Raw genomic sequence first — 12,084 nt, 5'->3', positions numbered from 1 at the left:
TTTATTTAGCATTCTGTATTAAGAATGCTATTATTTTCCATTATAACCATGTTAAAATGGAAAATAATAAAATCACCCGATCTGGGTACCCAAACTCGCAAAGTTCGGTACAAACCCAAACTTTGCAGTTCGGGTTCGCTCAACCCTAATAATAGGTGCTCTTCATAATGAGTACACAAAATACAACTCATATATAATTCCCTCGAACCCAGAGAAGCATACTAGTCTCTCCCTCTCCCCAGAAACGTATCACAAAAAAAGTCTGATCTAACCAACGCAGGTTTGTGAAGGTATATCATGAAACCAACAAAGGAGATTTCTGAGGACCTCAGAAGAATAATTTTAGGCTGGAAAAGGTTACAAAACCATCTCTAAAGAGTTTAAACTCCATCAATCGAGTCACATACCAAGAGTAATATTGGTACGTTTTTATTTTTGATAAGTTATAGTTTTTAATAGTACCATTTTGGCATGCACATCATTCATTCATTTACTTTTATTAACCCTTTCTGGGGGGAATGGAAAAAAAACACCATTTCTGCAATTGACATTTTACATTTTTAGTTTCTGTAAGTTCTACTAACTATCCACAATGAAACTCCTTTGAAAAAAAGGAAAAAAAAAAAAAAGTGTTTACATCACATTTGCTGTATCCCAAGACCCATAACTGTATTTGTATTCTTTTGACAGCTATGCGAGGGCTTTATTTATGCAGGATGACTGGCAGTCTTCTTTAGGTCCATTTTGGAGTACACTTTTTGATCGCCTTTCAGTCTATATTTTGAATGGCAGATCTGTAAAATAAAAACAATTGTCATCTAAGGGGGGCAGTGTCATCTAAGGGGGTTAAGCATCCAGGGTGTGCCTTATGACAATAAGGGGCATTAGAACAGGAGCCCGGCTGTCATAAGAGAGACCCAGGCAGTACTTAGACTAGGCCCCTTAGGGACCACTGTAAAAAGGCATATTAGTGGTCACTGAGGGGTTGAGGGGACCAGCTGCTTATGGCAAAATAAAATTCCAAAAGGTATTACCCAGAGAAAGAGAACTGTTCTGCTAGTGCTACCTATTGGAATTGGCTCCCTATACTGTACCTCTTTTCATTTTATTTTCCTTTGGAACATGGCCACTAAGCCCCCATACATAGCTTGTTTCTTTACTGATGAGGGGAAAGCAACTCGAAACAGCTGTCTGTGGATGGATATAAATGGCTTGGATGTTGGGCAGCACGGTGGCTCAGTGGACAACATCTGCATGGAGTTTGTATGTTCTCCGCGTGTTTGTGTAGGTTTCCTCCGGTTTCCTCCTACACTCCAAAGACATACTGATAGGGACCTTAGATTGTGAGCCCCATTGGGGACAGTTGGATGCTAGTGTCTGTAAAGCTCTGCAGACTATAGTAGTGCTATATTAGTGCATAAAATAAATAAAAATATTCTCCCTTGTAATGTTCTAGGGCTTCTTGAAAAGTTGAACATTGACTGATTAATAGGGAGCTGGCACTAGCAAGATGGGAGTTATCTAATTGAACTTTTTTCCTAAAAAGAGAAAGAACAACGAATGACATAGCAAATAAAGATTGTGCAACCAATGTGAGACCTTAAAGTAACAAATGTAAAGTCTAACTGCATCAAATATCTGACAATTCCCATGCCCAGTCTCCCTCTACTCCCCAGTTCGTGTCTACAAGGGTGTGGGAAATTAGGATATGACTAAATGCAGGTCCTAGTGAATAAAGAGATCCTGATCATAAAGAGAACATAGTCTTAATGTTGATCCTTTGACACAGTGCACAATCATTGCGGCTAATGGTGTTCTATCTTGAACGTTTATTGGTGAGCAGTAACAAAGGGGTTTGGACTCTATAAGGGTCCAAGCTCAAGAACGCCTCCATTGTCATCTACTGACACGTCTATATAACATGTCAGAGGATATTAGGTGGATTTGAGTGATTCTATTATGCAACTGTGTATGGAAGATATAAGAATTCTGGGTAAAAGTCCTCAGGATATGTCGCTGGTAGTGGACAATGGAAGAATACTTCTAATGCAATAGAAAAGACTTTAACCTCATGGTATATTTAGATGTTACTTAACAGTATCAATTTGTTAGACCACCCACGTTACTATGAGAAAATGTCTGATGCCAAAAATGAATTTCAGATATTCACAATAGTAGAATATCTCATCTCACTGCGTAGTTCTCGGTCTATTCAGCGCTGACGTGTTGAGTTATCGAAACAGCTGCTGTGATGAGAATCTCTGTGATCTTTAATGGATGTCGAAGACACAGTAGTATTATGAACTCCTCTTGTACGTCTTACATGAGCAAAAATGATAAATTAATATTATTATAGACGTGGGTGATATGTGAAAGTTCGCAAACGCAATAGTTTAAAAAAAAAAAAAAGAAAAAAAAAAAGAAAGTTGAGTCAGGGTTCATCCAAATAGAAAAGTAGGCAATTGTGCATTTTACACTTTTTTAAAATTATTTTAAAGTGAATAATCAGTTCCACGTGCATCTATTTTCTTAGTTACAGTGCAGGGTGATTACACTACTTTAACAGTATAATAATAATAGCAAAGACAGGTGCACTCTGCGGTCTTACTAAACCCTCAAACTGATTTTAAAATTGAGAGATTAGCCAATATATCCTACTGTTGAGAACATGCAGGGCCGGCTCCAGGTTCATGTGGGCCCTTGGGCGATAAATCCCAGTGGGCCCCCGTGAGGCATTTTTTTACATTGACATGTCCCCCTGTGGCTCCCACACGGTATAATGACCCCCAGTGACCCCTATACAGTATAATGACTACTAGTGGCCCTTCACACAGTATAATGACTACTAGTGGCCCTTCACACAGTATAATGACTACTAGTGGCCCTTCACACAGTATAATGAACCCCCCCCCTGTATTATGACCACCTGTGGCCCTGCATTCAGAATAATAACCCCCAGTCGCCCCCATTCAGAATAATGACCCCCAGTAGCCCCCACACTGGGGGAATACTGTATGGAGGGGGCTCTGGGGGTCATTATACTAAATGGGGGACACTGAGGGTCATTATACTATGTAAAGGGCCCTCACAGTATAATGACCCCACAGCGACACTCCATGCAGAATAATGACCCCTAGTCGCCACCACACTGGGGGTTATACTGTATGGAGGGGGCACGAGGGGTTATTATATTTAATGGGGGCTCTGGTGGTCATTATGCTAAATGGAGGGTCAATGGGGATCGTTATACTAAATGGGGGGCACTGGGAGTCATTATACTGTGTAAGGGGCCCTCACAGTATGATGAATGACCCCCCAGTGGCCCCCTCACATACCTATCATTGCAGGGGAGCTGGTGGTCCTGTCATTCACTAACCGCAGCTCCCTGCGCTCCTTCTCTCCGGCGGCCGCTGCAGCAGTGAGCCAGGCCTGGAGCAGAGAAGGAGATGTGCAGTGATGTAGCTGGAACTGACTGGGCCCCACAGCAAATTTTAGTACGCCCCCCTCCTCCCCAATGTGTGTTCACATCACGTTTTCCTATCGGTTTGATGTATACAAATGTGCAGCGCTCCACGTTTTTGTATCCTGCAGAGTCAAGTAAAAAATGCAGACGTTAACGTATATGGTTTTTTACAATGGAACTGTATGGTGACCGGACGCCACTGTACGGCATCAGTCTGAGGATTGTATGGTGACCGGACGCCACTGTACGGCATCAGTCTGAGGCATCTGGTAACGCAGACATTTTTGGTATACATTAAATGGATGGCACAAATGGGATGTGAACCCAGCCCTAGTGTCAGAATAAGCCCCAGTACACAGCAGAGCAGCGTGGCGGAGAGGGGAGGCCGCCATGTACTGACAGAGCGCTACCTGGTCCTGCTGGTCAGGGATGAGGACTGTGCTTCCCAAGGGTCATTTTCTACTGGGAAATACAGTGCACAATATAATACACTAGAATCCATATAATATAAAGATATTAGCCCTACCCCCAAATAATAATACAATTAGGGGGTCATTTATTACATAGAAATACGTCTGTTAGGCTACTTTCACACTTGCGTTCGGGGCTCCGCTTGTGAGTTCCGTTTGAAGGCTCTCACAAGCGGCCCCGAACGCATCCGTCCAGCCCTAATGCATTCTGAGTGGATACGGATCCGCTCAGAATGCATCAGTCTGGCACAGTCTGTCCTCCGCTCCGCTCAGCAGGCGGACACCTGAACGCTGCTTGCAGCGTTCGGGTGTCCGCCTGGCCGTGCGGAGGCGCGCGGATCCATCCAGACTTACAATGTAAGTCAATGGGGACGGATCCGTTTGAAGTTGACACAATATGGCTCAATTTTCAAACGGATCCGTCCCCCATTGACTTTCACTGTAAAGTCTAAACGGATCCAGTTTGCATTATCATGCAAACGTATACGTTCTGAACGGATGTAAGCGTTTGCATTATAGGTGCGGATCCGTCTGTGCAGATACCAGACGAATCCGCACCTAAACGCAGGTGTGAAAGTAGCCTTAGGCTACTTTCACACTAGCGTTCGATCGGATCCGTTCTGAACGGATCCGATCATATTAATGCAGACGGAGGCTCCGTTCAGAACGGATCCGTCTGCATTAAATTGGCAAAAAAAAAGCTAAGTGTGAAATTAGCCTGAGCAGATCCGTCCAGACTTTTACATTGAAAGTCAATGGGGGACGGATCCGCTTGAAGATTGAGCCATATTGTGGCATCTTCAAACGGATCCGTCCCTATTGACTTACATTGTAAGTCTGGACGGATCCGCATGCCTCCGCACGGCCAGGCGGACACCCGAACGCTGCAAGCAGCGTTCAGCTGTCCGCCTGTCCGTGCGGAGGCTGAACGCCGCCAGACTGATGCATTCTGAGCGGATCCGCATCCATTCAGACTGCATCAGGGCTGGACGGATCCGTTCGGGTCCGCTCGTGAGCCCCTTCAAACGGAGCTCACGAGCGGACAGCCGAACGCTAGTGTGAAAGTAGACTTAGGCGTATTTCTGACACAGATTGTGGCACAAAGGTCCTTAGCACCGCAATCTGTATCTTTTCCCGCTCATGCCAGGTCTAAAAAAGGATGGTGTGGGCAGGGAAGGGGATACAGTTATGGCCATGCAGTTATTGGATACCACCGCCATATAGTGATAACACCGCCATACAATGATAAAACCACCATACAGTGACCGGATAAAAGGGTATAAGAGGGCACAGTACAGGGAATGACTATGGGCACTGCACAGGGTGTGGTAAGAGGGCACAATGCAGGGTATAAGTGGGCACAGTACGGGGTGGGGGGCACAGTCACATGACCCTGTGACGTTAGAAGGTCCTTATGGTGAATGCTGTTCAGATGCCACCATAATGAGAGGCAGAGGAGTGAGACAGGGGCCCTGGGTGGACAGGAGGGGTGGACACAGCAAGTAGGGGGAAGGGGCTCTGAGGGGGATTCATACAAGTAGTGGCAGGAGGTCTGTGCAGGGCAGCAACAGGAGATAGGAGGGTGAAACAGGAGCTCTGGATACATGAGGGAGGAAAGGAGACAGCAGGGGCCCCATGAGGATGCGATAGGACAGGATATGTGGGGGGGGGGGGCAGGTGTCATGGGGGCAAACTGCTTAATGAAACAGTAACACAACTAAATAGAATGAAGCAGCAGCCGATCGAAGAGACCCCCCCCCTTCTGTCCCAAGAGACATTCACAGTGCAGACTGCAGACTCACTCACAGACTGTCTTCAGCTCCAGCTCCAGCCCTCGGTCTCTCTCCTCAGGCAGCGTGTGTCCTGTGTAGAGGGGGCGTGTCCTGTGTAGAGGGGGCGTGTCTGAGTCTCTGCAGCTCAGAGGGCCCCACCAAAGGGGTACTGCGTAAGTGAAGTGACAGCAGTGAGAGCTTCCATCTGTATTGATGGAAGTGCTCATAGCAGCTCAGTGGGCCCCCCCAGGAGCATTGGGCCCCGGCACTTGCCCGGGGATGCCGGGTTATGACGCCGGCCCTGATTAGATACACAGCTCAGCAGACAGTATCACACAGGATAGGATTAGATACACAGCTCAGCAGACAGTATCACACAGGATAGGATTAGATACACAGCTCAGCAGACAGTATCACACAGGATAGGATTAGATACATAGCTCAGCAGACAGTATCACACAGGATAGGATTAGATTCACAGCTCAGCAGACAGTATCACACAGGATAGGATTAGATACACAGCTCAGCAGACAGTATCACACAGGACAGGATTAGATACACAGCTCAGCAGACAGTATCACACAGGATAGGATTAGATACACAGCTCAGCAGACAGTATCACACAGGATAGGATTAGATACACAGCTCAGCAGACAGTATCACACAGGATAGGATTAGATACACAGCTCAGCAGACAGTATCACACAGGATAGGATTAGATACACAGCTCAGCAGACAGTATCACACAGGATAGGATTAGATACACAGCTCAGCAGACAGTATCACACCTGATAAGATTAGATACACAGCTCAGCAGACAGTATCACACAGGATAGGATTAGATACACAGCTCAGCAGACAGTATCACACCTGATAAGATTAGATACACAGCTCAGCAGACAGTATCACACAGGATAGGATTAGATACACAGCTCAGCAGACAGTATCACACAGGATAGTATTAGATACACAGCTCAGCAGACAGTATCACACCTGATAAGATTAGATACACAGCTCAGCAGACAGTATCACACAGGACAAGCTTGGATACACAGCTCTGCATCACAGTATCACAAACGACTGGCTTTCTGAATGTTCTCTTGGGTCTCAGTTGTTAATTAAACATTTTTTAAATATAAATGTGTGAAAATGACCAAAATACAATGCCAGCCTGATCCAGCAGTAACATGTAGAGCTCTGCTGTGCGACACTGGGGGCAGCGGCCCCAGAACCTGTCTAATTCTCACCTCCAGCTGATCAGTCAGAAGCAGAGCATTACTTCTCCGGATAGTCCCTGTCTGTAGTCGCAGTTCTGCTGCGTCCCCTGATATAATGATTGACAGCTGTCATGTAGCGAAATGTATCAATGCAATGAGTCATCTGCTGCAGCCAGTAGCAGCGCCACCTGCTGGTCACAATGGGCTGCCACCCATGACTCCCCACCAGCAGTGCAGCTCCAATCCCTGGCAGGATATGACCACAGGCAGCTATCAGGGCATGCTGGGACTTGTAGTTTTACAACAGCGCTGCTGGTGCTAACAAAAACAATTAATAATTTTACGGCGCAGTGTGAAAAACAGGGTTTATTTTATATAGAAAACCTCGCATTGTACAGAATAAAGTGAATCTAGCGCTATACAATTACTCAGCATTAGATGGCATTCGGGGGTGGGGTGAGCTGTATGCTACTCTCTACCGCCTTACTAGGCTGAGCGGAATAGTATGACGTTGTGCTTTAACGAGGAAGGTGACATGCGGTAACAGTCACGTGACAAGCGGCCGTCGCCGCCGCCACTGAAGCAGTGAAAGTTATTTTCTTCCTGAGGTCTCAATGCACCTTGTAATGATGTGGCGAAGAAATGAGAGCAGCCGCCCGTCTCTCACGCATGATACTCAGGATGAAGCGTCCCTAAAGAGCACCCGTCGTCTACGCATGCAGCAGTGGCAGCCATTCCACCGACCAGAAGAGCTGTCATGGGGACGCAGTCTATCAGTCACTCAGGGGTGGTTATAGCATGGCTTTTCTTCAGAAACTGATGACGTCACTACTCCTCCAGCCAGTCCAGGGCTTGTGTGTTCAAGATGGCTGCCTGTGTAAGTGGGGGGGGGGGGGTGAGAGGACATATTGCTAGGACAGCTCTACCAGGAAGCTTTAATCTTCTACTATAAAAGGGGTTCAGGCTCCTGTTCCCCATCAGTCCAAAAAATTCCAGAGAAGAAGTTGATACAACGATACAGTCAGTTCACTTGTTTTTGGGGCGGAGGCGGAATTTTTGTTCACTGCGGGCGGGGTCCGTGCCCTCCGGGTTTTGCTCACGCCAATTCAACAAGTGTTCACGTGGCGCGCTGGCCGCTTTATAAATCAGCCCTTTGCCGAAATAATTAAAAAGATAAAAATGTCTAAAATGGGAAATCGGGAGCGAGAAAAACAAAAATTCCTCCCAATAAAGCTGCGATACGCCGTACGAGAAAAACCAAAATAATCCAGGCCGAATAAAATCACTCTGCCACCATAGCAGCAAAGATGCCGAAATGCGTTGCTGCGCCGCCTGGCCAGAAACCGACAAGCTGCAAAGGATCCATTCATTTACAATGAAGGAAGGCTGCGTAAATATTGGCGCCCCGCTGACAGGTTATAACAGTCCAGACTGTACAGGTGCAGGGGGGAAGGGGTTAATAGAATCACTTTGCCTAAACCTTCAATACCGCTGCTCAAATGATATTATTATGTGCATGGTCTTCTACTCCAGTCACAACCAGAACTGCATTCAAAGCTTCACCACATAACCCCCGGCAGTTCTGCTAGGATCCCATAATGCAATGCAGTCTGTGACTGTTGGGGCAATGACTGGCAATTAGAGGGCACCTTTGGGTGGGTGAGGCCATCAGGTATGGCATGTAGGCTGCCATGGCTTCCAATGATTGCAGATTATCTTTCTGCATCAACCTCACATCAGCAACCAAAGTGATTCTCATTTGTGCCTCCGTTGAACAGGACACAGATCTGCCGCCTTCCCTGGATTATACACACTGGAAGTTAGAAAGCAGCTCTGCGTCATGTCCAAGTTAGGTGGAGTGCCCCTTTAAGTCACCAGGTCCATCCTTCTAATAGACGGTTCTCTATGATTTCAGGACCAGTCGTCAGCTGGGCCTGGATTCATGGCTTGGCATCTACACTGAGTAGCTGGTTGGGGGCCCCACTGGCCCCCAGGATGCATGCCCCTCCGCCCATGTCCCCCTGGTTGGGCCTTTGCTATATCTATATTTGCCTCAGTGATGAAGCGTAATGATGAGACTGCACTTTTCTCTCGTCTTCCTGCAGCTCGATCCTAAATGGATTTACATTGACGTCCAGTAACTGACAAGCTTGAAACGCGACCAAGAGTCGCCCACTGAGGCAGCGGAGCCGTCAGCAGCTCGGACTTGGCAGCCGTTCATGGGTTTCTGGCCGGGCAGCGCACAAGGGAGGACAAAAAGAGGAAAGATAGAGAAGGACATAAGGGGGTGATAGGGGATGTAATGGGAACCTAAGGTGGACATAGGGGTGAAGGGGAAACTTACTGGGGCCATGGGGGGTCAAGGGCAAACCTAACAAGACCATGGGGGGTGTAAGGGGAAATCTAAGGGGGCCATGGGGGTGTTGTAGTCGCCTCCATCAGTCATTGTGCTCTGCTCAGATGTCACCATCAGGCGTTACCACATGTAATAGCTCCGGGTCGTGTCCACCTGGGAGGCTTTGGTCTCCGCAGTCCCCGTCTCCTTCTCACTGTCCCCCTCCCACAGGCTGATGAGTGGGGGGTACAGCTCGTTCAGTGGGATGGAAGATGTCTTCTGCATGTACTTCTTCAGGGAATGACGATAGTTTTTCCTCTGGAATCTTTTTGCTGCGTAAACAGAAACCGAAGCAAAACTGATGAGGGCAAAAAGAGACCCCATAACGGCAGCCAGGGCCGCGCTGGTCTCCTGGTCGGTGACGGTCAATGAGTAGGACGTGCCCTTGGTGGTGACATTAATGCAGGCTCGCTGAGCTTGTTGATGTAGACCAGATACCGTCAGACACACTTCGTACTCGGTGGCGGGTTGGAGATGGGTCAGGTTGTATTCGTGGACGTCGGCAGGAACCCGGGCCGTGTATGTGATGTGAGGGTTGTCAATCTTCATGGTGGCTGAAGACCACTTCAGGTTAGAAGCCAAGACACTGGAGCTAACCTTCCAGGACACCAGGACTGAACTAGCTTCAGTCTGCTGCACGTAAAGCCGGAGAACCTGAGAACCATCCAGAAGGGTCCCGTTTATACGCAGTGTTGCCACCCTGGTGTCTGCCCCTTCTGAATTTTGTGCCACACAGGTGTACCGGCCAGAGTCCTCCACCTGCACATTGCTGATCTGCAGGGTCCCTTCCCCGCCCAAGCGATATTTATCAGATAAAGTCTCTGTGGTAACCTTATGGCCCATGGGGGTAACCCAGTAGATATCAGGCTCAGGTTCGGCCATTGCTCTGCAATCCAAGGAAATGGTCATACCTAAGTCTAGGCTGAGATGGCTGGGGAAGGTTTCTTGAGCTATCATGGGTAAACACTGCTCTGCAGTCGAGTCCTGAGCCAAGGCCTCCTTCACAGACTGGCCTCGATATTCTGGGGGAAATGCGCAAAACATGGACAGCGGCTCCATAAAACGGATGGTGGTTTGATTGGAACCTATCCAGTGTAAGACGCAGTCACAACGTATCGGGTTACTGTGGATACTAATTTCCCGCAGATTGGGCAGTGATTCCACCGTACCCTTGTACACAGAGTTCAGAGCATTATTATTTAGCATCAAGCTCTCCAGGGTAGGCACATTACGGAAGGCGGATCGGTGGATATAGGACAGTTTCGGATTGTTTGTAGCTTCAAGCTTCGTTAACTCTGGGAGATTGTCTAGAGCGTAGCGGTCTATAGATACAAGCTCTGCCATGTTGTTGATCCCCAGCTCCTTCAGGCGTAACATGTTCTTGAAGTCTCCTTCCTGAATCTTTCTGATGGGATTTTTATTAAGGTCCAAAAACTTGAGGTTCGGAAGTTTTTGTAGAGCCACCTGGGGAACTTGACTGAGCTTATTGTCATAGAAGGATAAACTCTCCAGATTATCCAACCCCAACAAAGCGTTCCCTGGAATGTCACTAAGGTACATGCCGGCCAAGACTAAGCTCCTCAAACTTCTCAGTGGTTGGAAATTTAGATCCAATATACCGATGACTGGGTTTTCACCAATCATTAGGATCTCCAAGATAGGGGTGGAATCAAACCAGCGACTGTCAATAATCCGCAATTTATTTGAATTTAGGTGCAGGCGGAGTAAACTGCGCAGTCCAGCAAAGGCACTAGGTGAGATGGAGCTGAGCTGGTTGTGGTTGATGTAGAGTTCCTCAAGGTTGGTCAAGTCTTGAAGACAGTAGTCAGTCATTTCGAAGACTTGGTTCTCCTCCAGGTGCAGAGTGGTGAGCTGGCTGAGATTGGCCAGACCCACATCTTGAATGGAGGTGATGTTATTCTGGGAAAGATCAAGCTCCGTGAGGTTCACCAGCTGCTGAAGTTCTCCATTAGTCCGCTCGATGTTGTTGCTCTGCAGAAGAAGCACCTGGGTGTCTGCAGAAAGGTTGGCTGGGATCTTGGTCAGACGTAGGTCATTGCAATCCACGGTTTTGGCCTCGCGGTAGGTCGACTGTGGAGTAAACCAAGGACGGTTCCCACAAACACAAAGCTGAGGACATTCGTTGGCTTCAGATCCCGTTAAAGAAGTGATGAGAAATCCAATCAGCAACTTGTAATATGTCAACACAAGGAGTTTCCTACAGGCCATGGCCACCATCTGGGGAGACATGAGAGCTGCAGAAAACTGGGCAAGTGCTAATAAGAGTCTTGATCCTGATTTTCTTCCCTCCCTGGATCGGACCTGAAATGGAACAGAGAAGGACATTACATTTAATTGGTCAAATTCACAGCAAGTGTTAAAGGGTTTGTTGCATTATGCATAGCAAATATTTGCACAAGTGGCATTTTGGGAATTTTCTATTTATCACTGTACTTTTTATTTTTAAGTGGGTGGGACTTAGTGAAGGTGGGGGGGGGGGGGGGGGGCAAGCCCACAGCTAGTGTAGGTTTTGTTTGGGTGCATGAACAGCCCGAAAATGCACAATACGTTTGATGCAAATGTTTGGCACCGATCTTAGTAAATCTTCCCCTTTGTGTTCTAATTCCATACCACCTTCAAGATCTGTGCTTGCTGTCAATACATGAAAACTGCACAGACCTAATATATTTTACAGATGAGGATTTGTTACAAATGTATCCAGTCTAGACAATCCTCTGTGATACAAACACTTTCCGGACTGATACAT

General features: G+C 47.2%; 1 protein-coding gene across 1 annotated transcript; it reads right to left on the bottom strand.

Moving 5' to 3' along the window:
• Positions 1-9,398: 9,398 nt before the first annotated feature.
• LOC122931064 (leucine-rich repeat neuronal protein 1-like) lies at positions 9,399-11,590 on the bottom strand. The gene has a single exon (XM_044284975.1). It carries the CDS (start codon positions 11,565-11,567, stop codon positions 9,399-9,401), a length of 2,169 nt encoding a protein of 722 aa, XP_044140910.1. The 5' UTR covers positions 11,568-11,590.
• Positions 11,591-12,084: the final 494 nt, after the last annotated feature.

The sequence above is a fragment of the Bufo gargarizans genome, chromosome 1 (assembly GCF_014858855.1).
Source record: "Bufo gargarizans isolate SCDJY-AF-19 chromosome 1, ASM1485885v1, whole genome shotgun sequence".
In the NCBI taxonomy this organism is placed as follows: domain Eukaryota; kingdom Metazoa; phylum Chordata; class Amphibia; order Anura; family Bufonidae; genus Bufo; species Bufo gargarizans.
The sequence above is the reverse complement of the archived record's forward strand: the minus strand, read 5'-3'. Positions and strand labels throughout refer to the sequence as shown.

Bases quoted from the DNA above. Each gene is read 5' to 3' on its own strand.
- LOC122931064 (XM_044284975.1), bottom strand. From the start codon at position 11,567: ATGTCTCCCCAGATGGTGGCCATGGCCTGTAGGAAACTCCTTGTGTTG.